This window comes from Cydia amplana, chromosome 7, assembly GCF_948474715.1.
Source record: "Cydia amplana chromosome 7, ilCydAmpl1.1, whole genome shotgun sequence".
NCBI classification, from domain to species: domain Eukaryota; kingdom Metazoa; phylum Arthropoda; class Insecta; order Lepidoptera; family Tortricidae; genus Cydia; species Cydia amplana.
In genome coordinates, this window is record NC_086075.1 from 13,094,904 (window position 1) to 13,121,563 (window position 26,660).

The following is a 26,660-nucleotide window of genomic DNA, read 5'->3' on the forward strand; positions in this document are numbered from 1 at the left end:
GATTTTCGGCCAGTGAGGTACAACATTTTAGCAGTATTTAGCAATTGTCTTGCCACCAAAATACACACCGAGAATGCTGCTAACAGTTTTTTCATAACCTTACATAACTGACACGTATATTTCAGCTCGTTATTGGAGGCTGGGGAAACACAAAGAGCGTGTTTAGAAGATTAACCTGCTTGCCACGTGAAAAAGATGAAGCTGGGACACCTGGGGTCCTAAATGATCAGGAATATCGAGGATTTTGGATACGGTGGGATAATGGGAACATTTTGGTCGGACGCGAGGGAGAGGGCCAGCCATTTATGTCTTGGCAAGACCCGAAGCCTTCTCCAGTGACGCATGCGGGCGTGAGAACTACCTGGGGCTCAGATGGGAACTGGAAAATAGCAAGTATGCCTTTTAGGCAGCACAAACATACTCTTTAGATATAGTAACAACATGACATTAATATAAATTTACATTGCAAATAGCGTCCTGTGTTTACTTAAATATATTTCAGAGCAAAAATAATATAGTTAAATATTGTTTTTCAGACGGCACACGTTACAACGGTGGAACTGAACAAAGTATTGGTAAGTTGTTCAAAAACTCATAGCCGGTCTGGTAAAATTTGTAAACCAAAAACTGTTTGCCTAAAAGTTAAAATTGAATTTTGTTTCACAAGTCCTTCAAGCCACATGTACTTGCACGCCTCAATATCTTAGATGCCAAACGCCGACCGAAACAGAGACCGAAGCCCTCTTACGCATAATATACGTACATACAAAGCGTCTGGCTAACTCTATTGTATATTGTGTGTTGTTGTTGACTTCAACTTCTTATTGTTTAATCGGTCGATGATGATGAGATGCTTTCTAAGAAATATTAATATATTATGGTACTAAACGTATGCACGAATACGTGGTCTACGATCTGAATGTTGTTCTATATATTTTTGAAGATGTGGCAACGAAAATCGACGCTCAAGCTCAGTACTTCCCGGTGTCGGGCAGCGCAATGCATTTTAAAGTGCGCGCGCGGAACGATGTTACGATTGAACTGACCAGTCAGCCTCGCCAGACTGACCCCATGTATGAGGTATGCCACAATTTCCGAGATTCAGGCATTATTCAAAATCAAAGACAATAAACATAGAACACCCTCATAAGTTCAATTTGGCGTTCAATTAATTAGGTATGGAAATATCTGTAAGTTGATACTTTTACAAGTACGGGAACTCAAACAAGCTCTATAATTTATTAATAATTGAACCAAGTTTAACAAAATTATTAATTGGAAAGTGGCAGTAAATACTCTAAAATAATTTTGAGAGTTATTAAATTAAATGTGTATTTATGAGGGTTCTGGGTATTATTATAAGCAGCCATCTTTGCCGTTGATGCTGGGTGATATTGATGCTTTAAACTAAATACGTTATTTATAGATCGTTATTGGAGGTTGGAGTAATTCAAAGAGCGTGATCAGAAAGTACGTTTGTCACAAAGCAGAAAAAGATGAACGCCAGACGCCAGAAATTCTGAACGACAAAGAGTTCCGCGAGTTCTGGTTGCGATGGGACCATGGAAACATCTTGGTTGGCCGAGAAAACGAGGCGCAACCTTTCCTATCGTGGCAAGATCCTGATCCGGTGCGCGTTGCTTACGTGGGTGTGCGAACGACGTGGGGCTCTACTGGCAATTGGAAATTAGCCAGTAAGTAAACAAATGTTGACCAATCATATCATGTAACATTTTACCAAGTTATCTGTCTTCATAAGCGGAGTCGGCGGGCCGAACGCCCGAAGCGTCACTTGAGAGACCCGCTGGCGTGGAAGTTGGACAGTTGGACATGACCCAATAGTAAAAGTATCTTGATAAGCTCACGTCGGGCCTACGGCCTTATATCAAAATCGTCCCAATTTTTTTAAATCAGGATTGGCCTCTTAGTAGTTTTCAATCAAAAATGACATCCATGTTATGTTTTATTTTCAGGTGGTTCTAATAAGGGCGGGGATAGCATTGGTAAGTGTAACGAGCAAAAAGTACCTATTCCTGTATTAAGAAGATATTGTCCAAGGATGCTTAAAAAAACTGTTTTTAAAGAATACCAGCTTTTCTAGATAGGTAACTATAAATGTTTTTCTTGATACGACCATTACTAGGTACGAGGCCCGTACCTAGTAATTTATAATATTACATAATTATAAGTGACCCGGTCACTTATATGTAATATTTTTCAAACAGCATGATCACGGTAACAGATGTAATTTCAGTACTATTTTGCGATATTTTGCATTTTAAGGTTATAAATTGAATGGAGATGGAAATTTCCACAGGATAAAGTAACATGAGTAATAATTTAGGATAATTAGGTCGAAAGGGATTATGTTAATTTCATTAGGTAACCAGACGAGCTACTCAATTGGGAAGGTAGGACCTTGGGGAAGTAATGAATATAACGCTACTATATAATAGAAGTTGATGAAATTGGACTTGTTTTAAACTAAGCTTGAGTATTACCTATAGACAAGTAACTACGTAAAATCTAGCTACCTACTACTGACTTAAACAGCGAGCCAATTTTTTTTTTAACTTTATCTCGCCTGTGTTTATCCGTAAAATCCTTGTCCTTTATCATTTATGTTGGATACCAATTCATCCTACAATTAGTGGGATAAAAAATCAGTAAGAAAAATAATTGGAGTTACCTATTTTAGGTCACAAAGCTGCTATTAAGTACCTATCATGAAAAAAGAGGATTTTAGCGTACCCGTGCACCTGCTTTCAGATGTAGCAACGGAAAATGACGTGAAGTGGCAGTTCTTCCCCATACAGGGTGATTCCCTGCGGATCAGAGTGCGGGCAAGCAACGGTGCGACTATCGGACTCGCCACTCACCCCTGGGAAACCGATCCGATGTACGAGGTATCTAGCTCATTTTCTAAAAAAAATGATTTAGCCCAACGAAAAAAAAAATGCTAATCAGAGAGCTGTAAGAACTTTCTTGTTACTCCTAATAATTTGATTTTTTTTTTAAACGCAGTAGAAGATTTACGTAGGGGGCGCGTGCATGAACTGTAAGCATAGAAGTGCGACTAGAAAAATATTTTTGATTTAGGTCACAAGAGGGCAGATTATATCAATAAAAATAATACCCCTTGTTTTTTATTATTGCGACTTTTCGCACGTACAGTGGGCCAAGAAAGTGGTCTACCAGTTTTGACAGAAGTTTCTGCGAGATCTAACGATCGCTAAGGTTGACAATTGTCACTGACATAATATGTCAATCGACCTTGTTATCTCATGACGTTCAAACGAACCTCAATCGTAGGGTGGTAGACCACATTTTTTGCCGACTGTACCTCTAAACGTAGTATTTAACTAATCTATTTAATCAATTAAAAAATCTCCAGGTCGTCCTAGGAGGATGGGGAAACACTAAGAGCGTGCTCAGAAGATTTTGCTGTACTAACCCTGATAAAGCCAAAGCAGAAACGAAAGAAATATTAAAGAGTGGAGATTCTCGAGGGTTCTGGGTTCGCTGGGACGGCGGGAACTTCATGGCGGGGCGGGAAGGCGAGACCAAACCCTTCATATCGTGGCGGGACCCTGACCCGTTCCCTGTGGCCTTCATGGGCGTGCACACTGGACATGGTTCTAATGGTGTCTGGGAGATTGAAAGTATGACAACCTTTGATACGAGTATTAAGGATGACTCACATTAGACCGGGCCGACCGGGCCGTGTCCGGGCCGGAGCTTCCGACGCTTACTTTTGTATGACTGATGACAGGTGATCATGTGATGCTTTCCATAGAAAACGGAGCGCCGGAAACTCTGGCCCGGACACAGCCCGGTCTAACGTGAGTCATCCTTTAATCGTCCATAAATAACACTATTTTAAAACATATTAACTCACATTTATATAGACAGGTCTGTCGACGGGACTGGACAATTATTTTGTCCTTCCTTGTGCGTGAAAACATAGTAAATAGGCTGGATAATTAAATAACGATATGCTGCTGAGTAAAATAAAATTTGCAATACAAACATTAATTAACATACGAGTGAGTCTGAGATATGTTTTTGTCTTTCAGTTGAGCTTATTATCGAACTGAAGGCATATTCTGATGGTAATCAGATTTACCACCAGAATAACGCTTCCTGTTTTGTATTCATAGGTGACAAGGAAAAGTTTAAACACCCACATGGGGATTTTTTACAGATACTTCTGCAAAAGACGTCATAGTTTCAAATAGTAATGGTAAGTAAATGATTACAAAATTGTCCTTGTATAATTAGTAATAACCCACACCACTATTCCTAGCATAAATATAATATTTATAACTTGTATTCAGCTCATGCATAGAATAATTAAAGTCAGATAAGGAGCATTTATAAAACATTTTAAGCAGTCAAGACTTGACCGGATTTCCTTTGGTATCTAGCTGGATCTTTTGTCAGAACAATTGACTTACTACCGCGGAGAAAAATATTAATAATCATGTGTTTCTTACAGAACACATATTTAAGCCCATGGTGTGCGCATCAACGCTGACGCGCCTTCGTCAGGGCACCGCCTGCGCAGGACAGACTGTCTTTGAGGAGAACTTCGACACTCTGCGCGAAGACATCTGGGAAGTACAACATTACGTGCCAGTCGACCATCCTGTAAGTATTGGGCATTTTCATGTCTCAAACCTGCTGCTTCTGGGTATCTACATCTGATTAGTGCACAATAAGATTCAGAATTAGACTTAAAAACTTAGGGGTCATCTCACGACTTGACATTTTCCTAGGTAGCAGACTAAAAGAAAAACTTCCTTAAGAGTTAAAAATGTCTGACGTTTCTGATTGGTGAAATAAGGTCACTGTGGGTAAGACCGGCATACTTTATATTTTTTTTTACTTTGGAGTGATCTAGTTGCGTTAATTATTCACCTACGTTACCGTTTGTAATCGCATACGATGAAGAATTTAATAATTAATGGTTTAGCCATAGTGACAGATCATTTTAATCACAAATTAAGCAAAAACAATAGAATTTTTAAAAAATCGGCGAGTAGATAGACTTCCCTTGTAGTTTAAGGGAAGTCCGTCTAGTAATGATATCAGCCAATCTATGGGTGCGTATATGTTCGTAGTCGAATTCCTAAAAAGAATGAATCAAGACAATGAAAACTGTACTTTCAACTTGTTAATATAGTGTTCAGATCCGAAATAAACGCCATTTTTCTAATATAAAGGCAAGTCCGGCATACACTACGAAAATGGGGTGGTAAACCTTTTATGGCAAATAATTACACGTAATTATTTTTTGGGATTTCCGAAATAAAAGACCAATAGAAATTTTAAAATGTACTTTATTCGATTCTTTTAATTTACTGGTATGCAAATTCAGGAAACTAACATCATGCGCAATGTCAGGAGGATTTTTCAATACCTTATCAAATCGTTATAATATTAAAGTTGCAAACACAGTTGGTAATCTCTGATTTAACGAAAGTCCGGCATATGACGGACTTGCCTTGTACATAATAGACGGACTTTCAAACTTAGTCAAATTTTAATGTGATAAATGGTGGAACGTATAATTACAAAACTAAGCCAATTTCTGATATTTTAAACACAGAATAAAGATAACTGGTTCTTATGCTACTTACGTAGGTACTTTCTGATGCACAATCTTTTCAAAAACTATTTTTAACAAAAATTTTTCGAACGGCTGTCGAACTATGACTTCGAGTTCAAAACACGAAATGACTAATTTAGGCGAATTGCTCTGAAATTGGTTGTCACAGCGCCATTTGTTTTAGAGTGAGGGAACCAACGCGCAAAACTGATTAAACGACTAAACTCCAAAGCGGCATACGCCTTCAAATTCAAAAGTTATAACGTGTAGACGGACTTGCCTTGTAGACGGTCTTGCCCGCAGTGACCTTACTCCTAAGTCTAGCTTAAGAAATCGGAATAAACAAAGCAAACCCTTGCTTTACCTTGGATCAATTATCAGCGCGAGATCAAATGGGAGCTATAATCCACCTTATTCACCGCAGAAGGATAAAACTACACAACACTTGCCATTTCCGTTAATCTTATTTTGGACTTCACAGGAACTGCCATTCGTGTCATATCAGCGTTCCACAGTGTCTGTGAAGAATGGATACCTCCGTATTGTTCCAAAGCTTCAGCAAAACCAGCCAGGTTTTACCCACTCCAGCATGTTTGATGCCTTGGATTTATATAAAGGGTAAATTATTGTCTAATAATGAATTAAATGACGGTCCGTCATATGACGGACTTGCCTTGTACATAATAGACGGACTTTCAAACTTAGTCAAATTTTAATGTGATAAATGGTGGAACGTATAATTACAAAACTAAGCCAATTTCTGATATTTTAAACACAGAATAAAGATAACTGGTTCTTATGCTACTTACGTAGGTACTTTCTGATGCACAATCTTTTCAAAAACTATTTTTAACAAAATTTTTTCGAACGGCTGTCGAACTATGACTTCGAGTTCAAAACACGAAATGACTAATTTAGGCGAATTGCTCTGAAATTGGTTGTCACAGCGCCATTTGTTTTAGAGTGAGGGAACCAACGCGCAAAACTGATTAAACGACTAAACTCCAAAGCGGCATACGCCTTCAAATTCAAAAGTTATAACGTGTAGACGGACTTGCCTTGTAGACGGTCTTGCCCGCAGTGACCTTACTCCTAAGTCTAGCTTAAGAAATCGGAATAAACAAAGCAAACCCTTGCTTTACCTTGGATCAATTATCAGCGCGAGATCAAATGGGAGCTATAATCCACCTTATTCACCGCAGAAGGATAAAACTACACAACACTTGCCATTTCCGTTAATCTTATTTTGGACTTCACAGGAACTGCCATTCGTGTCATATCAGCGTTCCACAGTGTCTGTGAAGAATGGATACCTCCGTATTGTTCCAAAGCTTCAGCAAAACCAGCCAGGTTTTACCCACTCCAGCATGTTTGATGCCTTGGATTTATATAAAGGGTAAATTATTGTCTAATAATGAATTAAATGCTGCTGAAAAATTATCTTATAGGTTATATTCTAGCTTACATATAGCGTATAATAGTCCAATAGTAAATGTATTATGGTTCTTGATTTCAAATGCTATCATCATCAGATCGAAATGTGTGTATGATATTCAAATATAAATTTACAAAACTGCATTGTACTTACATTTCTCCAGAATCCAAATTCAATATTTTTGGGGTCGGATCTTTTAGTCCTTGAACTTCGTTGTTTTAGATGCACATCAGGGCAATCCAGTTCATGCTACGTAGAAGCCAGTGATGGTTCTTCAGTTATCCCGCCTGTGATTGGTGGCCGTATTATCGGTAGATCAAGCTTTGCCTTCACTTATGGCACTGTCAGCGTTCGGGCCAAATTGCCTAAAGGAGACTGGATTTACCCAGGTCAGTTTAAGAAGGCAATCTGTTTAATAGGAGGTACTTCAAAATGATTGTATGTATGCCTTTGTATAAAACCTATAATTAAAGTATCCCAATCCTCGAAATTTTCCACCAGTCTTTGTCAAAGGCATCAAGCTCGTCCAGCCATCTCCGACGAGGTTTACCTTGACGCCTGCAATTTGTGGGACTGAGAATAATTAATAAAAATTAAAGTAACTAAACAACATATTCTATTTTTACATTACGTATCATGATGAATTATACCTGCTTCAAATAGGTATAAGCTATTTTCTCATATTTACATTTACTATAATCCAGATTCGCATTTAGTTCTCTTATTCCAGTTTCATAATATTTATCGTACAAGCTCGATCCGCCGGTTAGGTTAGCTATTTTTTGACCTTACTTTGATGTTCTATTTTAGTAAAGATATTATTTGTTTGATAAAGCTCTCTGTAATACGCTCTGTACATGTACATATACAGGGTGGATTTTCTTTTTGGGTCTGTGAGGGCAGCTACCAGATCCCGTGCTGGTACGAGAAAACGGTCTTAGAAGACCTTCCCTCGATTTCAAATTAATGAAGATTGGCTTTTACAGATTTTGAAAAAAACATACAGGTTGCGAGAAAAAGGTCATTTTTGACAAACTTTTTGATGACAATCGATACCATTCCTATTGAGGATCAAAAGCTTGTATGGAAGCAAAAAAAAATCCGGCTAGAAAAGCCACAAATCAAGGAAAACTTTTCCCTTACAATTTGTATGAAAATGAAAACTTATTTTTCACGTGCTAGTTTTTATGCCAATCGATTCCATTCCGATCCAGTATCAATAATTTCCTAGGGGTCAACTTTCGATAATGTACTAAAAAGCCACAAATTAATAAAAACCTTTTCCATACATTTACTATGGAGAAAACGTGAAATTTTATTCACAATTTTCTATCTCGCCCATTACTCTTACAGCAATGTCTTCATACAGTATTATGATCCTTAAATGTAACAGGACTGATTGGGCAGATAGAAAAATGTGAATGTTTTCTCCATAGTATGGAAAAGGTTTTTATTAATTTGTGGCTTTTTAGTACATTATCGAAAGTTGACCCCTAGGAAACTATTGATACTGGATAAGAATGGAATCGATTGGCATACAAAAATAGCATGTGAAAAATAAAAGTTTTCATTTTCATACAAATTGTATGGGAAAAGATTTCCTCGATTGGTGGCTTTTCTAGCCGGGAATTTTTTTTTGGTTCCATACAAGCTTTTGATCCTCAATAGGAATGGGATCGATTGGCATAAAAAAAAAGTTTGTCAAAAATGACTTTTTTCTCGCATCCTGTATGTTTTTTTCAAAATCTGTAAAAGCCAATCTTCATTAATTTGACATCGAGGGAAGGTCTTCTAAGACCGTTTTCTCGTAGCAGCACGGGATCTAATAGCTGCCCTCACTGACCCAAAAAGAAAATCCACCCAGTATAATATTGTCAATTTGTCATCACTCATCATTAAACATTTATCTAAGGGTAGAACAAACATCGACTATGAAAATAAAGTCAAAAACTTAAACGAGCCTGTTTATCTGATAAATAAATATTTTTTTTGTGTCAGAGATATTATTGGAATCATTCTCAAAGAAGTTTGTCTACGGAACAAAGAATTCTGGAATGTTGAAGATAGCGTGCGCCCGAGGCAATAAAGAGCTAAAGAAAGGATCCACCGAGTACGGCAACAAGGTAACTATGCTAACGTATTTATTTTATAATCATTAAAATGAACGATGTTATTAAGTTAAACGTATTGTAAATAGTAAAAATTCGTGAGTACACCGCTGCAAAAAATTGGTTGGCTGTTTTAAGATCTAGTGAAATGAATTGTTTATTTGACAGCCAACCTGCCTGCCTGCCTTTTCTGTGCGAACACGAACCAGACAGAATACCGGAAAACGTGTCGTTGTGATAATAAATACAAACAGAAATAAGAAATTAAGTACAATTTTGACATAAAAATGTAAAGACCTGATCCTGCCGCCTTAATAGGTGATCAAAGTATTTACACTCTAATTTAGTTATTATTAAAAAAAAAAAAAAAAAGTAGTTATTATTAAAAAAAAAAGAGTTATTATTTAAAAAAAATTGAGTTATTATTTAAAAAAAAAAGAGTTATTATTGTAAATGAAAACATACCTCTTTCAATCAAGATGATCGGAACTTGTATCTTTAAAAAAAATAAAGCAGTTGTATTATACTCATAAGATGACTGCTAGCAGTCATCTTATGAGCCTATAGACAAATCATTCAAATGACATTGCTTTAGATATCACTGTCAGTCATTTAATTGACACATTTAAGTGCTGGAGTAGAAAAAGTAAATAATTTACGACCAACAATGTTTAAGGTGCTGTACAGCGGCCCCGTTATCGACACAAAGTGTCACGACTCACTGCTGGTCACCAAAAACGCAGACAAGTTTTGGGGTGATGATTTCCATGTGTATTCTCTTAAGTGGACACCAGGTAAGGGATACTATAATGAGATTCCCCACTGTTTTTTGCAGTTTCTTAAAAAAAAAAACATTTATTTCTGACGTAAAGTCCATCGGGGTTAATATCAAAGAATATAATAGGTACTCACTGTAATATTATCAAAAACTAAAAATAAAATAACAAAATAAAACAAAATTAACTTAACCTATGACCCGGTACATAAGGAACAAGCATGCAAACAAAGCCAGTGCTTCATTAGGGGGCTGTCCCACGCTTCTGATACAATGCCCAGGATTCTATTGGGGCTGCCCCGTATCCTGCTCAGGGTTGAAGCACACCTCTTTTGCATGGTGGCATGGAATCCACTATTCCGGTATCGGCAAACATCCCCGAGGCGCAACAGAAATGAGGCAACCCCATCAGAACCCTGTAGGCATTGTTATATTGCACGCGTAGAGCGTTGTAAGCCATCTGCGTGTAGTTTTTAAGTAATAAGTAGTTTGACTGTTCAAAAATACCTTTCCCATGAGTCTATCAAATCGACTACACGTATAAAATGCCCAATGAAAGCAATATGGGCACTCTTCTTTAAGTCAAAATCTGTTTTGGATTTGTAATATCACATTCATATTTACTTGTGTGCAGATAATTTGATTTTATCGGTGGACGGCGAAGAGTACGCACGCGTGGACCCTGGCAGCGAAGGTTTGCGCGCGCGTCTTCCAAAGACCTGCGCTGGACCACACGAATCAGGGATGGCCCCGTTTGATGACCATGTGAGTGGATCTGTCTGCCTAAATTGGGTGGTTAACTTACTGCCAGATGAGTCGAAGATAAATAATCATCATGATGATAGTGTACTTCTTAGCATTGTTCCAGCATTTTGCCACGGCTCATAGGAGCCTGGGGTCCGCTTGGCAACTAATCTCAAGAATTGGCTAGTTTTTACGAAAGAGCCCTCTCGAAAGAGCATCTGACCTTCTTACCCAGAGGGCAAACTACATAGGCCTTATTGGGCATAGTCCTGTTTCCTCACGATGTTTCCTTCACCAAAAAGCTACTGGTAAATATCAAAGGTGAAGGAAACATCAACATAAGTTTCGAAAAACTCATTCGTAGGAGCCGGGGTTTGAACCTGCAACCTCCGGGTTGATTGAGCAGAAGATAATTATTATAATGTCAAATTTTAATTTCGATTATTCTCGTAGGTCGGGGGCAAAGGGCAAACAGCCACATAACCCAGCATTAACCTACGCAAAAGTCCGGAAAGTACAAATATAACACATACCTATTTCTTTCAGTTCTACATAACCCTAGGGTTGGCAGCAGGTGGTCACTCGGAATTCCCTGACGCGTGCGTTACGAAGGACAATCACCAAAAACCGTGGAAAAACCAGGCGTCGAAGGCAACCTTGAACTTCTGGAACGACATCGACGCGTGGCAAGATACGTGGGATCGACCGGAGATGTTGATTGACTATGTGAAAGTAGTCGCATTGTAAACATAATTATCTTATTAAATTTACAAGCTTAACAAAAAATAAATGTTTTGGCAAAACAGTTTTTCACTGTCAAACCCACTTTGTCAGTAGAAAAAGGTCGCTCGAAAAGGAAATTCATATTTTCTATAGTCTAACAACACTTCGCGCCTATATATTTTTTAAATTGCCGCTTTTTTTACTGACGGAAATGGCTTGACAAACTATAATAAAATTAATTACCACATACTAATACGATTTTTATTTACATTTACATAATAATATGTATATTACAGACATTTTATAAGTAAATTGTTTCTTTGTTTTTATTAATTTATTTAATAAAATGTAAATAATATTGAAGAACATAACATAATACAAATTCGTATAGATATAGTATATATGATAATTTAGGTACCTATATTATAATAGGAACTAGCTTGGTGCAGTAGTTTCAGCTAGCAGTTTTTGAAAAATCGTAGCACTTTTTTATATTACAATACGATTGCCAAAAATTTACTTAAAAGGAAGGTTGCCCAACTGTCCGGCTCCGATTTGATTTATTTTTATTATATATGTTATAGTGTAGTCTAAAATAACAGACACGTATTTTTTTTAGCTGCGCAAACTCAACCTACTGGGAGAAATTGGGCTCCAAAGTAAAGGAAAGTGACAAAACCCTATAAGTAACTTCCGTAAAGAGTTATGTTCAAGCAAATTGCTAATTAGTCAAATTGCTATTTGTAAAGTCCAGCTATCACTTTAGCAAAAGTAGGCAACTACCGAACAAAGTCGTGCTCTACGAGCACACTATAATTTGATGAAAATCAGTTTTTAAAAGAAGAAGATGACAACATAAGCAGGAACTTAGGCCTAGACACCATAACCTTCTTGCAGCTCCAGCAATGCGTACTGCAGCACGCCTAGGCTTTGCACGACGGATCCGAAATGTATGGGAAGATCCGCAGATCCGGATCCAGATCCGGATAATTGCATACATTTCGGATCCGGATTGCAAACCCTAAGCACGCCTAAAATGTCCTCTCATTCGCGCTCTAAAATTTCTGAACGCACTTCTGTCATGGGCTCTTGAAAGTGATTTGTTTGCAAGTGGATGGGCAAGTGTATGTAGCACTGACCATCCAGCCTCTAGACTCAACTTAGGCCAATTCTTTCATGAAACCGATGCTGCCAAAAATACAGGGGTGCGGGGGACGAGGTGAGCGAGTCCCGTGCCGTGATTGGTCCGTTCAAACACACGTGGGCGTCAGACAGAAATATCTGCCGGGCGCTAGTGATGTGACACGTTGAATAATAACATTGTCAATCACGGTCAATAATGTAATAACAGTAATAATATGCAAGCATGTTTTGAATGCTATGTTGATTCGTTCGTTCGAAAACATTAACCCATAACGTTGTGGTTTCGTTAGCAGGTGTATCTGCTTTATATAATTAATTTAAAAATAAGCTATTGGTAAAAAGGCGTCTTATGGGATTTAGAGAAGCGCGAGACGAGACGAGATGCGGATGCGGATATTCGCAACATCCCTGCTTGGAAGCACTTCATTCACGCAGCTCGCCCTTCGGCCTCGCTTTAAATTACTGAGGGTTGCACGCTTGGAAGTCGGGGTGAAGGTTTCGGGCCTTCGGCGGGTCAGCCTTCGGCCTCGCAGCCTGATATTCGCTCTTCGGGTTCGCTTAACCTACTTGGAAATTTTCCTTTGCCCGTGTCCGCCGCCATTTTGAGTGTTAATACAAAATAATTCACATACTAATCTTGGGCCCCCAAGCTCGCCGCATGCCAAATCTCAACGCGCTCAGACCAACTTGAAAAAAAAAATCATATCATAATCATAATCATAATTCTTTATTGCAACCATGGTATTACAAGGTGTTCTTATGTTAGTTAGTACATTTTGAAACTTTTTAAATGCAATTTGTGTTGTCTCGGGCCCTCTATGGCATTTGGTCGAGCACCCCCCACCTATCTCTCACCTTTGAAGCTTTTCATAAAAAATAAGTGGCCATTTTTACCGCCATATTGGTTTTATTAAAAAAAAAATCCATAGGAATACAGCTAGGTGACCCCGAGTTTTCGTGACCAAAATTTTAGCGCGCTGGGAGCATTTTGAAAAATGATCGCCATTTTGAATCCGCCATTTTGAAAAAATAATGGCGGCTTCAGAAACTGTCAGCGTCCCTCTATGACATTTGGTCGAGCATCTCCCACGTATCTGTCACCGTTTAGTGACCAAAAGTCGGATAATCCGGTAGACCAAAAGTCGGATTTTTCTGGAAGTCACCAAACCACCCCCTCTATACGACCGTATCAAAGTCAAATACCCCAGGAACCCCCTTCTGGGAGAGCAATTATGTCAATTAATCAGTCGGGTTGCGGCTTTATATACAGGGTGGATTTTCTTTTTGGCTCAGTGAGGGCAGCTACCAGATCCCGTACTGCTACGAGAAAACGGTCTTAGGAGACCTTCCCTCGATTTCAAATTAGATCCCATTCCTATTGAGGATCAAAAGCTTGTATGGAAGCAAAAAAAATTCCGGCTAGAAAAGCCACAAATCGAGGAAAACTTTTCCCATAATATTTGAATGAAAATGAAAACTTTTATTTTTCACATGCTACTTTTGTATGCCAATCGATTCCATTCCTATCCAGTATCAATAGTTTCCTAGGGGTCGACTTACGGTAATGTACTAAAAAGCCACAAATTAATAAAAACTTTTTCCATACATTTACTATGGAGAAAATGTGAAATTTTATTCACAATTTTCTACCTCGCCCATCATTCGTACAGCAATGTCTTCATACAGTATTATGGGTCTTAAATGTAACAGGACAGGACTGATTGGCCAAATATTATGGGAAAAGTTTTCCTCGATTTGTGGCTTTTCTAGCCGGAATTTTTTTTTTGCTTCCATACAAGCTTTTGATCCTCAATAGGAATGGGATCGATTGGCATAAAAAAAAAGTTTGTCAAAAATGACCTTTTTCTCGTATCCTGTATGTTCTTTCCAAAATCTGTAAATGCCAATCTTCATTAATTTGAAATCGAGGGAAGGTCTCTTAAGACCGTTTTCTCGTAGCAGTACGGGATCTGGTAGCTGCCCTCACTGAGCCAAAAAGAAAATCCACCCTGTATTCGCGGTATCCTACTATAGTAGGTATACCCACCCATTAAAAACACCCTGTATAATTCTATTAAGAGTTATTACATGGTTTAAATCAAATATTTATTTGTTATTATGTAAATGAAATGTTATTTAACACAATCTAACTAAATGAAGTTTAAATTATTTGGCCGAATGTTCAAGTATCATTGCCATGTTGGCAGTCGTACACAGAAAAAAAGCAAAAATTAAAAAGTTAAACCGACGCGCACTATTCTCAACAAAAATGGAATCAAAATAATGCATTTTAAATAGCAACCGTGTGTTTTTGTATAAAATTGGTCTTGTGATTAATTTAAATTTGCAATGTTTTTATAATCGCTAAAAGTAATACGAGTACCTATGTAGTGCTGAATTGACAATATCGTTTATGTTCAAGGGAAAATTGGTACCTGACCGTAAGTGTAATTCTCATATTATTTATTTGTTTTATAGTGAATTTTTCGCAAATACCTATGCGATTTGAATTGAATTACCTTGTCAATAGTAAACAATCACATTCTATGGATATGGACATCACTAGTTTGGGCTTAGGAATGTCACGTAATAAAAGACAAGAAAGGATGTATACGGATGCAGCGCGATAGAAAGAGACTTTCTTAAAAGACGTCATCGAGTTTCAAGCGCTGTCAAATTTGATGAGACGCTTAAATTAAAATATTTTTTATCCATTTCTCTAAAAAATCGGCTTACCTGTGAAATGAAATGCCATTTTTTGTACACCAGAGTTTTTAGTGTTCTTGCCACACAATTTGACACAACAATAATGCATTTTTGATAGCAAAAACTTCTTCGAGCTACCGAAGTTTCTAGACCGAGCCCGGTCCGCCGACTGAAGTAAGCGGTGTAGGCGTGACTCGAAGATGGAGTAACGCTACCGTATGTGTGGCAGAGGGGGTAGCGCGACTATGCTATGTCTAGAGGCTGGATGGTCAGTGGTATGTAGTATCTGTCTGAAGTATTGCGAGTATTATTTTATAAAACTGTTTTTGTAAAGTGTTGTGTACCGTAGCGTATAAGTAACTCTAAATTGTACAGTGATTTGGTTTATACTGTCAGACTGTATACATTCTGTTTGAATAAATAAAATAAAAAATAAAACATGCAGATTTTATTAATGGCACACACTAATATAAATATATTACATTTTAATAAAATTGTATGAGTCAAGTAGCCGGCTGTGACCACATACGAGATAAAAGTGACGTAAATAATTACGGTACTCAAATACGTACAGTACAGCCAGATTCAATAGTAGAGTACCTATTAGCTATTAGAACAATTCACCGAAAGGGCTAATAAATGCCATGATCTAAAAGTTTTACGCAAATATATAGCAGCCAGTCTGACACAGTAGAATAAAATCGTTTTACTTGTAGGTAGACAGGTCTGTTTTTGTAAAGCTGTTCTTGCTATTAGAGAATCTGAAAAGTGGTATTCTATATGTCAAATTGTTAAGAATATTTAGAATAACACTTGCATGTACAGGGTTAATTATGTAAAACAGTAATTAATATTAACTTTTGATACATAAATACCTACTTACTCTAGGAAATATTTCTTTACTACGAATTTCTTACAAAATAGAATTCTATTCCTTCCTTTCGAATCGAAATTACTGAATAATTACTCAAGGACTAACAAATTACCTACTAAGTATTTCACCGGATCGGATACGTCATTACCAAACTTAAATGGAGCTGGGCGGGACATGTTGCCAGGCAGAGTGATGACAGGTGGGCCAAAATATTAACGGAGTGGTGGCCGCTTACAGACGAAAGGAGTGCCTGGCGTCCGTTGGCTCGTTGGGTGAACGATATTCGGAAGATTGCGGGTCACATCTGGATGAGATTGGCTTAGGACCGCACAGGATAAGTGGCGTACTTGAAGAGGGGCCTATGCTCAGCAGTGGGTGATAAAAGGCTGATTTGATTATTCACCATAATAAAGATAACATTTCCGAGGTTCCCACGCAATCCGGGTACTAAGCTTTGTCGAAGTACAATGACAAGTTTCAATTAAGTACTTTTAATTGACGAAGGTCGAAGTTTTAACCATGACTGACGTGATGGCCCGATTCAAACTTGTTAAATATTACGTCTAGATACGATATGGATTATACAGGTTGTTACCTGTAACACGAGCAAATAATTAAAACAAATATTATACTCCTCTAACTATAAAACTTTTGTTAAACAACTTTTAAAAATTATGAATCCTTTAGACTTTCTCTTTTTCATACAAAATAAATATTGCCTTCCATGTACGCTGACATCAGTGTGTTAGACGTTGCTTAATTTGTCACGCTTTAAACATAACAAAATTTGCAATACATTGCGTCTTAGAATATAAACTTTAAAGTGTAATAAAAATCAAAACATAATTAGTTATTTTTAAAAGTTGCTGAACAAATGTTGGTCAGTATGAGGATTATAGCCTACTGTTTAATTTATTGCTCCTGTTACAAGAAACACCCTGTATATGTCAGTGTCAGTGTCAAGTGACGTTTCTTTAAATAAAAGCGTCACTTTTGACACTGACTTATCTATAGTATTTAAAACATAGAAGGTAGCATCCTATAGAAGTGGTCTACGCGTGCCTCCGTCGCAATTGCGACGCTATGATTGGTCGAATTTATTTGTTATGGTGGGCAACAAATAGATACCAATCATCCATACTAATTTATGGTGGGGAATAAAGAAAAATGTGAGACTGTGACAAGGACAAACAATAATAGTGCTTTCACTGCTACTCCTACTGAAAGATACATAAGACTATCCCGTTCTGTCAGTTATCCCCACCATTCATGCCCAATCCAGTTATACTAGATTCATGATTTAAAACATTCGCGTTTTGAACATGAATGAATGAAATAAATTTATTCCAGAAATATTCCATATGTGATTAAAATATCTAAAATATTTAAAACTAATTACATAATAAATTATAATAATTATGATTAAGATTATGATTAAATTAAATTAAGACGTACACAAACACAACAATTCATTACTAAGGACCTGAGTTTCGGGTCACCCCGACCCCGATACGACAGGCTTGTGGTAGGCCCTCCATCGCTCGTGCAGCGGACTGGCGTCCGACTCTCTGACCGCCGACAGTAGCGTGTTGGAGGAGAAGTAGATCGCCTTTCTGGCGGTGGCGCTCCTTGCGCGCAGCAGCGAGTCCCAGCCCGGCGCGCGCCCCTCCGCGAACATGGCGCTCGCGCTGCACCAGCTCGGCAGACGGAACAGCGCTCGCCATGCGTTGTTGTACTGCACTCGGAAGTCTCTGATCGCCGCGCAGGTGTAGTCTGCCCATAGCTCCACAGTGTAGACGCTTGTACAGTAACTGAGGAACAGCTGCCTTTTTACCTCGTTACTACACTTGGCAAATCTTCTAGCCAGCATATTCGCTCGTACCGCAGTAGCTCGCCTTTGCCTTTCTATGTCATCCTGATCTTTTAAACTGGATAGTAGAATATGGCCAAGATATTTGACCTCGTGCACTTGACGCAATTGAACCCCATCAAGTAGCAGCGGTGGTATGTGTACGGGCATATGCGCCGCCGCATTAGTTTGTCGATTTCTGACAGGCCCGGAACGGCTTATGCTTTATATACTTATTGTTAATTTAAACCGCACGTGCTTCTTTCTACCTGCCTATAAAAATGGTTTCTGCCAATCAAAATGAACCAATGGAAAAATATTTTTCTAGGCTGTGTGTGGTCCATTTGACTCGCCGGCACTCAGTACTACGGTTACTGAGTGCCGGCGCGGCGAGTCGAACGCTACAGAACCAGTCTAAAATGTTTCATCGAGATGCGTAACAAATGCAAAGGCGCGTTATCGGAGAGCGCACCTACACTGGTTTTTTGAGTGTTGGACTAACCCGCGCTCAGGTGCCAATTAGAATAAATAAGACCCTTTTTTGCAGGTAAGTATAGCACATGCGGTTTTACTTAACAATAGACAAAGAATTCGCCGTCGGGGCCTGTTAGAAATCGACAAACTATAACTCACATTTGTAGACGGGTCTATAGCGAAATTTATTTTATTATCTTTATTTACCGACGTTTTGAAACAGGTTTCACTGGTCCTTAGCCGCGACCACGACTAGTGAAACCTGTATCGAAACGTCGGTAAATATAGGTAATAAAATAAATTTCTGACTTATCTAATCCATATTCCATATCGTATCTAGACGTAATATTTGACGTGTCTATCTTAAAGTTCGAATCGGGCCGGCACTCTACTACTGTAGAAAGTTTTGCAGATTCGATAAGTAGGTTGTAGTGACAAACTTTCAGTCTATTGTTAGATCTGCCTTTATATAAGTTCCTATATAGATAGTATACAGGGTGCTTCTTGTAACAGGAGCAATAAATTAAACTAAAGGCTGTACTTCTCAAACTGACCAAAGTTTGTTCAGCAACTTTTAAAAATTATGAATCCTTTAGACTTCCTCTTTTTCATACAAAATAAATATTGCCTTCAATGTACGCTGACATCAGTGTGTTTGACGTTGCTTGTCGCGCTTTAAACATAACAAAATTTGCAATACATTGCGTCTTAGAATAAACTTTAAAGTGTAATAAAAATCAAAACATAATTAGTTATTTTTAAAAGTTGCTGAACAAATGTTGGTCAGTATGAGGAGTATAGCCTACAGTTTAATTTATTGCTCCTGTTACAGGAAACATCCTGTATAGTGGTATAGACCTAGTGTCCGATTGACTAATATAACTGTCGCAGAAGAACGTTTTTAGATGGAATTTTATACTATACATAGGTACTTAGGCTTTTCGAATTTTAAGTTTTGTTTTTAATTTGTGTTGTTTTAAGTAGTCACATTACCCATACATTTAACATTATAAACTCAAATACAATTCATATCAATATAATAAAATAAAAGTGAGCAGGCTTGAGAGGCTGGCCAGATGTAGCACTGAACAGGGACGACTGGAAGGAGAGGGGGGAGGCCTTTGCCCAGCAGTGGGACACAGTGGGCTCTGTATAATAATAATATAATAAAAGTGAGCAAACCCTCCATGCAGTGGCCGCTACCGAATATTTCATTACCTACTTTTTTAGGGTTCCGTAGCCAAATGGCAAAAAATGGAACCCTTATAGATTCGTCATGTCTGTCTGTCTGTCCGTCTGTCCGTCCGTATGTCACAGCCACTTTTTTTCGAAACTATAAGAACTATACTGTTGAAACTTGGTAAGTAGATGTATTCTGTGAACCGCATTAAGATTTTCACACAAAAATAGAAAAAAAAATTTTTTTTTTGGGGGTTCCCCATACTTAGACTTGAAATTAAAAAAAATTTTTTCGTCAATCCTATACGTGTGGGGTATCTATGGATAGGTCTTCAAAAATGATATTGAGGTTTCTAATATCAGTTTTTTTTTTCTAAACTGAATAGTTTGCGCGAGAGACACTTCCAAAGTGGTAAAATGTGTCCCCCCCTGTAACTTCTAAAATAAGAGAATGATAAAACTAAAAAAAATATATGATGTACATTACCATGCAAACTTCCACCGAAAATTGGTTTGAACAAGATCTAGTAAGTAGTTTATTTTAATACGTCATAAATCCCCTAAATACGGAACCCTTCATGGGCGAGTCCGACTCGCACTTGGCCGCTTTTTTTGTAAGTTGAGTGACAGTAAGTAGGTAAGTAAATGTATGTAGGGTTCATTTGTTTAAATTCAATCATCATCTTCCTCGCGTTGTCCCGCCATTTTGCCACGGCTCATGGGAGCCTGGGGTCCGCTTGGCAACTAATCCCAGTAATTGGCGTGGGCAATAGTTTTTAAGAAAGCGACTGCCATATGACCTTCCAACCCAGAGGGTAAACTAGGCCCGTATTGGGATTAGTCCGGTTTCCTCACGTTGTTTTCCTTCACCGTAAAGCGACTGGTAAATATCAAATGATATTTCGTACATAAGTTCCGAAAAACTCATTGGTACGGGCCGGGGTTCGAACCCGCGACCTCCGGATTGCAAGTCGCACGCTCTTACCGCTAGGCCACCAGCGCTTTAAATTCAATATTCTTTACAAATTGGATGCAAAAACCTATGTGCGATAGAACAAAGACAGGAGTTAGTAGGCAAGCGTATAGGGTGTACTCCAATCTTAAATGCCGGCAACGCATTTACATCACAACCTCTAGTGTGGCGGGTATCCATGGCGACGGTATCGCTTACCATCAGGCGATTCATCTGCTCATCATTCAATTACATCTTTAAAAAAGGTAATTATTAGTAAATAAAATTACGGAATAAGTAATAAACTTACAATAAACGTACCTAAGTATTTGTATATGTGTATGAAATACGAGTAGGAAAGTATAATGATCACTTAAATTAAAACGACTTAAGGCGCAGTAATTCAGAAGATAATGGAAGTACCTAAGTTTCAAGGGTACAAACAGGAATAATCCCAAGAAAAAGTAATTAAGATCAAATTAAAGATTACTTCGTCCGATTGTAGGTAGGGGAAGTCCGGGTAAAGCGAACACCCCAGGCAAAGCGAATTCGGGCTCCCAATCCTAAACTATTCGACTTTGTCGCACCACGCGCCTATATGATGTTCAGGATCCTTCGCTCTATGAACGGCAAGCGTCACAGGGAACGGTCGCTGTGAGCGTTGTCGGTGACGAGTCAAAATGTGTTTTTAGTGCCAAATATTCGATTTTAAAAGGTAAGTACATTGTATGTTATTTTGTCCCAGTAATTGTCTCGAATTTTAATTCAAGATGCTTCTATTGGTTATTAAAGTATCTTCCTTTTACAACGCATTTCTTTTAAAACAATCCAACGGTTATTTTTTTTTAATTGTTAATTTCTTTAACTGACTGAATGGGCAAAGTGGATCGGGCAAAGCGGATAGCGTGTTCACTTTGAATTTATTAGGTAATTTTTTTTATGATAATATTTTGTTACAGATGGTATATAAATATCAAAAAAAGATCGATAATGGCTCCTGGCTAACATACGTCATGGAAATGGCTATCAGAACGTGGATTCGCTGTGTTAAAATGTCTTCAGAAATGCCGTGAAGACTTATGCTTATGAAATCAGTGAAAATATATCAAAAGTTACTTTTGATAGCTTTTTCTAATTAATATTATTGAAATGATCTCATGTTGATTAATTTTCAATTAGTTATTAAGTTCACTAAGATTTTATGAGTAATATTTGCTTTGCCCGGGGGCCTATTTCACTTTGCCCGGCACCCTGGGCAAAGCGAATAAAATATCTTTTTTTACGTTTTGTTCAAAATTGCAGCAACTATTAAATATTGGAGGCTAGTGTTGTTTTAAATTAAAAGATTATTAAATAAAGACTTATTATTGATACTTTTTTCATTTCTTCCTCGTTAAATTTTTCTGTTATGTCAAGTCAAAGGTAAAGGTGTTCACTATGCCCGGACTTCCCCTACCTACCAAAAAAAGGTCGTACTAGAATTAGGCAATGACGTTTGTGGGCGTTAATTTAATGAGATTATTGCATTGTAGCTAATATTATACAAAGTGCTGCAGCATATAATATAAATTTGTAAGTTCGCAAGAGAATACACCTTCTAAATTGAGTAGATGATACCCGCCAGTGATCTAAAAGTATTTTTATATCTTTTAGGCTAAAAGATATAAAAATACTTATTATTAGTATTGGCGCAGTACCCGGCGTGGCTCACTCCGCGATTTCGTTGCGTCGCAACAAGTAGGTACCTAGTGTTCATACCTATAGAAGAAATATATGAACAACTTGATACACGATAAAATATCGAATATGATTACCTACGTATAATAATAGTTGAATTGAGTGCTGCATACTTTTTAAAATATAAACAAGTTACATTTTAACAAATTGCAATTAAATAATAAACCTGTTTCTGAAAATAATGTACCTGTAGGTACTAAAGTACTCGTATTTCGCAGTATATGAGTACCTATTGCTAAAAATGTAAAAATAAAGATATCCATTCACTATAAATTAAAGCTATATTGCTTCAATATTTCGTTTCGGTTAATATTAATTATGAGATGAAGAACAGGAAGTTCTTAAATTATTCTTTTTTTTTGTAATTTAGACTGAACGGCAAGCAATTTTAAATACAAAGGCTGAAGATGGTGCTTCTGAATAAATTAACAGCCCAAGACGGCTATAAAGTTTTATGTGCAGTTTTAATTAGACTAAAGAATGACTTCTTCAACTTAGAATGACTGGTGGAAGAGATTGACTATTTTTTTTTATACCTGAATAAATGTTAATAGAAATTATAATTTCGTAAAAATAAGTATAATTATCAGACTTACAGAGCAGATAGAAGATACAGCACCACGCCATATGTTTTGTGGTGAGAAATCGCCCTAATCGATAAACGTCAATGTAGTTATGTATACTGAGAAAAAGTAGGTAATGTAATTGAATGCAATTAGGTAATTAGTTTACTAAATAAATCTTCCGCTTCCTACGTGTTGAAGATTTACAGAAAACGATTTTTGGATGTTTTACTTTATAATTATACAATACCAAAGATTTAGTAATACGTAGTCGTGTATAAATACAGTCGACTCTAAAGATAATAGGTAAATTTTATGCCTTATTAAAATGGAATAAGTTAAAAAATCGCAGAAATAGGTATCGTCGATGTGTATTGTACTTAAATTTGTGTTTGGGGACTCCCCGATAAGAGCGGATAGAGTCATTGATGTTGTTGATCTAAATGAAATATTATTACTTATCAGAAAACGTCGGACTAGAGGATGTAATGGACTAGTATTTCTATTTTCCTTCCCGTACATACATACAGTATATTTATACTGTATGTATGTACCGTATGTATGACGTTTTATAGGGTTAGTTGTTGATCAATGAAACACTAAAAGTTCAAGCCTTCCTATCTCTGGTGTTTTTAAAGTTATGAGTGTGATATTTCGTACGAAGATAAACAATTTATTTGGCTATCATATGGCGTTCTTGGTTTCTACTTATTTTTAACAGTTTCTGTATTATAAAGCTTTTTACGAAAAATGAGTTTTGTTTCATTATGTACTTGTGCATGTTTTCAATGAAACACGCTAATTTTTACAGTGAAACAGATGTAATATATATAGTCTACCATGAAACATCCTTAATAAACATTGAAATGTTGTAATAAATAAGTTACATTAATACATACATCCTTTCAATCAATTAATGAGAAAGGAAAGGAGAAAATAGTGGTAGGCTGAAATTTGTTATTTAAAAGGTTTCCGAGATATGGAATCGTTATAAGATTGCTGAAATATCTAAAAGCGAAAGACTTGTTTCATTGTACGCACACCTATGTTTCATTGTGAATCGAAAATCTGGTCGGCACTTACGGCATGCTGCGAGAAAGGCGTCTTTTATGTCTACGGAGTATGATTGCCAACTAGGTGGACGCGGGAGGGTTTTAAGCATCTCCATGGTTGATATCATACACTTTCTTGCAACATAGTATTTATAAACGACTGTTTCAATGTTAGACATGTGACCTTAACCTTGTCATCAATGAAACATTCAACATATAAACTATCCTATGTCAGCCATTTCTAAAGTTAAGTATCTTATATTTTGTCATATGATAGACAAATTATTATCAATTTTCATGGTATTTTAGTTTCACAAATTTCGCACAAAGTCTTTAATTAATTAAAAAAATAATGAGTTTGTTTCATTGTGTAGTGATACTGGTGTTTAGTGAACATCATGTTTCATTGTTTACTAGAAAAAATGTTTCATTGTGAGACTAGGAGGTGTTTTTTGAAACAATAAAAAAAAACTGCACCAAAGAGTGAACGAAATTTAAAAATATTTAGCTCCAAAGTAACTTTAATACACATAGAACACAACAAAAAATGAAATAACGCCAAACTCTACTCTATATCTTGGTAAAAAATTGCGAAACATAAATGAAAAATATTACTTTTGTCGCACGAATTCACAATAACGCTCGTAGCAACGTGCTCCTTCTCCGAGGCGCGCTCGCGTATTGGGGAGGTGCTGGGGGTCCCTGAGCCTGCCCTTGCTTGACAGATGGGACTAGCTGATAACACCTAGTTTCCGAGATATCGCAAAGTTTCGCTGTATACGATTGTTTCAATGTTCGACAAGTGACCCTATATAATTAAAACGTCAAATGTCAAACTCGAATCAAATGAAAATAATCATAGACAAATTTAATGGTCATAATTTTAAATAAGTACAATACTTACCTAATACTAGTAGTTAGAGTTAGACCAAGAGAAGTCTGCAGCGATTTTGATAGCCCACACAGTGCAAGTGTTATTTACACGTCATAAACTCGAATCAAATGAAAATAATCATAGACAAATTTAATGGTCATAATTTTAAATAAGTACAATACTTACCTAATACTAGTAGTTAGAGTTAGACCAAGAGAAGTCTGCAGCGATTTTGATAGCCCACACAGTGCAAGTGTTATTTACACGTCATAAATTCATAGAAGTTTGACGTTTAAAATGACACTTGCACTGCGTGGGCTATCAATATCGCTGCAGACTTTTCTCGGTCTGACTCTATTTGTCGGTCGAAATTGAATCTTGAAATTGAAATTGAAACATTAATCATCAATTTAAATTACCAATTCATCAAAAACTCCTCAGACCACTATCTGTTTAAGTACTTAAAGATAAACCGCACTGACGGACTTCCCGGCAGTGCGGTTTATGTTATCTTAATTTAAATTGGCAGACCCATGACGTAATAACCCGGAAAAAAATTAAAATATCGTCGCTATACTTACTCAACCTCATATCTGCAACAATCATTTGATGGAAATGTCGCTTTTCTTTCATTCGGAATACGGGTGTTTTTGTCATCAAATGAGTGTTGCAGATACGAGGTTGAGTAAGTATAGCGGCGATATGTAGGAAATGTGAACAAGTTGAATGACTGTTATGACCGTTTCCAATGTGATCATAATTCGTAAAACACGTACTTGCATGTACAATAATTTGTGTAAAAGTATTTATAAACATACGTAAGTTTAGGCAATTAGTTTAGAAATTCAATGTTTTTTTGTTGAGGATAAAATAAGTAACAAATGTAATAAATAATTATTAAAATTAACATTTATAAATATTTAGCCATAATTTTATATATCATTGTTGTAGAGCAACTTAATGTTATCCTAGTTACCAACTAGTACCTCTACTAATTAAATCTATAATTTGATGTTGTTTCAATATCTCATCTTGCGAATTGTTTTTATAAATAAGCTATTTGCTATAAACCATTACACAGACAGCAAATTTAGACAGATCATTAAAAATAATCTGTTTACCAAAACGAATTACAAACGTAAATATAATGATATTATTATAATAATCATGCAGAAACATTCTTCTTTCATTTTTCTTTTCTTTTGTTTACGAAGATTAGAAAAAAACTCTGGAACTTATTTGTTATTATAGGTGAACCAGGATCTATTGAGGGTGCGCCATGTTGCGGAATTTCACTGGAACTAATTTTTTCATACTACACTGAATTGTCACCCTATACATGAGAATAACAGCGCCCTCTTGACAATTATCATATATTACTGGTCAGGCATTAAATCGATTATACAGGGTGCCATTTGAGTCGTGATCAGTAATATGTTTTTCTAACTCCATAAACGACGAGCAATTTAATGCCCCTACTCTTACTAAAATCAGACAAGATTTTTTTATTTTTTGTCATTTATTTTACTTTTATAAGTGGATTTAGGATATTACAACGGCTTATTAAGATATTTAAATTAGTAAATTGAATGGCCTCTTTGAATCGGAACTATCATTGACATCAATTTTGTAATTTGTCCCAGTTAGAAATAAAATTTACTTAATTTTTCATTTGAAATATTTTACAAAACTGTTTAAATACCACATTGCCACTTGTAAAAGTAAAATAAATGACAAAAAATAAACAAAAAAAAATCTTGTCTGATTTTAGTAAGAGTAGGGGCATTAAATTGATCGTTGTTTATGGAGTTAGAAAAATATATTACTGATCACGACTCAAATGGCACCCTGTATTAAATGT

The 26,660-nt window shown here is 36.8% G+C and overlaps 2 protein-coding genes across 2 annotated transcripts; both read left to right on the forward strand.

The window, feature by feature from the left end:
• The first annotated feature begins 891 nt into the window (after nucleotides 1–891).
• On the forward strand, nucleotides 892–6,233 carry LOC134649773 (uncharacterized). The gene is made up of 8 exons (XM_063504602.1): nucleotides 892–1,080; nucleotides 1,427–1,694; nucleotides 1,974–2,003; nucleotides 2,770–2,906; nucleotides 3,395–3,662; nucleotides 4,205–4,243; nucleotides 4,499–4,650; nucleotides 6,093–6,233. Exons 1-8 carry the CDS (start codon nucleotides 892–894, stop codon nucleotides 6,231–6,233), a joined length of 1,224 nt encoding a protein of 407 aa, XP_063360672.1.
• A 643-nt stretch (nucleotides 6,234–6,876) lies between these two features.
• On the forward strand, nucleotides 6,877–11,428 carry LOC134649622 (beta-1,3-glucan-binding protein-like). The gene is made up of 6 exons (XM_063504455.1): nucleotides 6,877–7,007; nucleotides 7,269–7,435; nucleotides 9,045–9,169; nucleotides 9,831–9,948; nucleotides 10,564–10,694; nucleotides 11,220–11,428. The coding sequence occupies exons 1-6, from the start codon at nucleotides 6,979–6,981 to the stop codon at nucleotides 11,418–11,420; spliced, it is 771 nt and encodes a 256-aa protein (XP_063360525.1). The 5' UTR covers nucleotides 6,877–6,978; the 3' UTR covers nucleotides 11,421–11,428.
• The last annotated feature ends 15,232 nt before the right edge of the window (nucleotides 11,429–26,660 follow it).

What these genes read in the sequence shown, in the direction of transcription:
- LOC134649773 (XM_063504602.1), top strand. Translation starts at nt 892, where the DNA reads ATGCACGAATACGTGGTCTACGATCTGAATGTTGTTCTATATATTTTT. An exon ending in TGGCAATTGGAAATTAGCCA is followed by an intron (nt 1,695 to 1,973) that starts GTAAGTAAACAA and finishes TTTTATTTTCAG; the next exon opens with GTGGTTCTAATAAGGGCGGG. An exon ending in TAAGGGCGGGGATAGCATTG is followed by an intron (nt 2,004 to 2,769) that starts GTAAGTGTAACG and finishes ACCTGCTTTCAG; the next exon opens with ATGTAGCAACGGAAAATGAC.
- LOC134649622 (XM_063504455.1), top strand. Translation starts at nt 6,979, where the DNA reads ATGTTTGATGCCTTGGATTTATATAAAGG. An exon ending in CCACCGAGTACGGCAACAAG is followed by an intron (nt 9,170 to 9,830) that starts GTAACTATGCTA and finishes ACAATGTTTAAG; the next exon opens with GTGCTGTACAGCGGCCCCGT. An exon ending in TTCTCTTAAGTGGACACCAG is followed by an intron (nt 9,949 to 10,563) that starts GTAAGGGATACT and finishes ACTTGTGTGCAG; the next exon opens with ATAATTTGATTTTATCGGTG.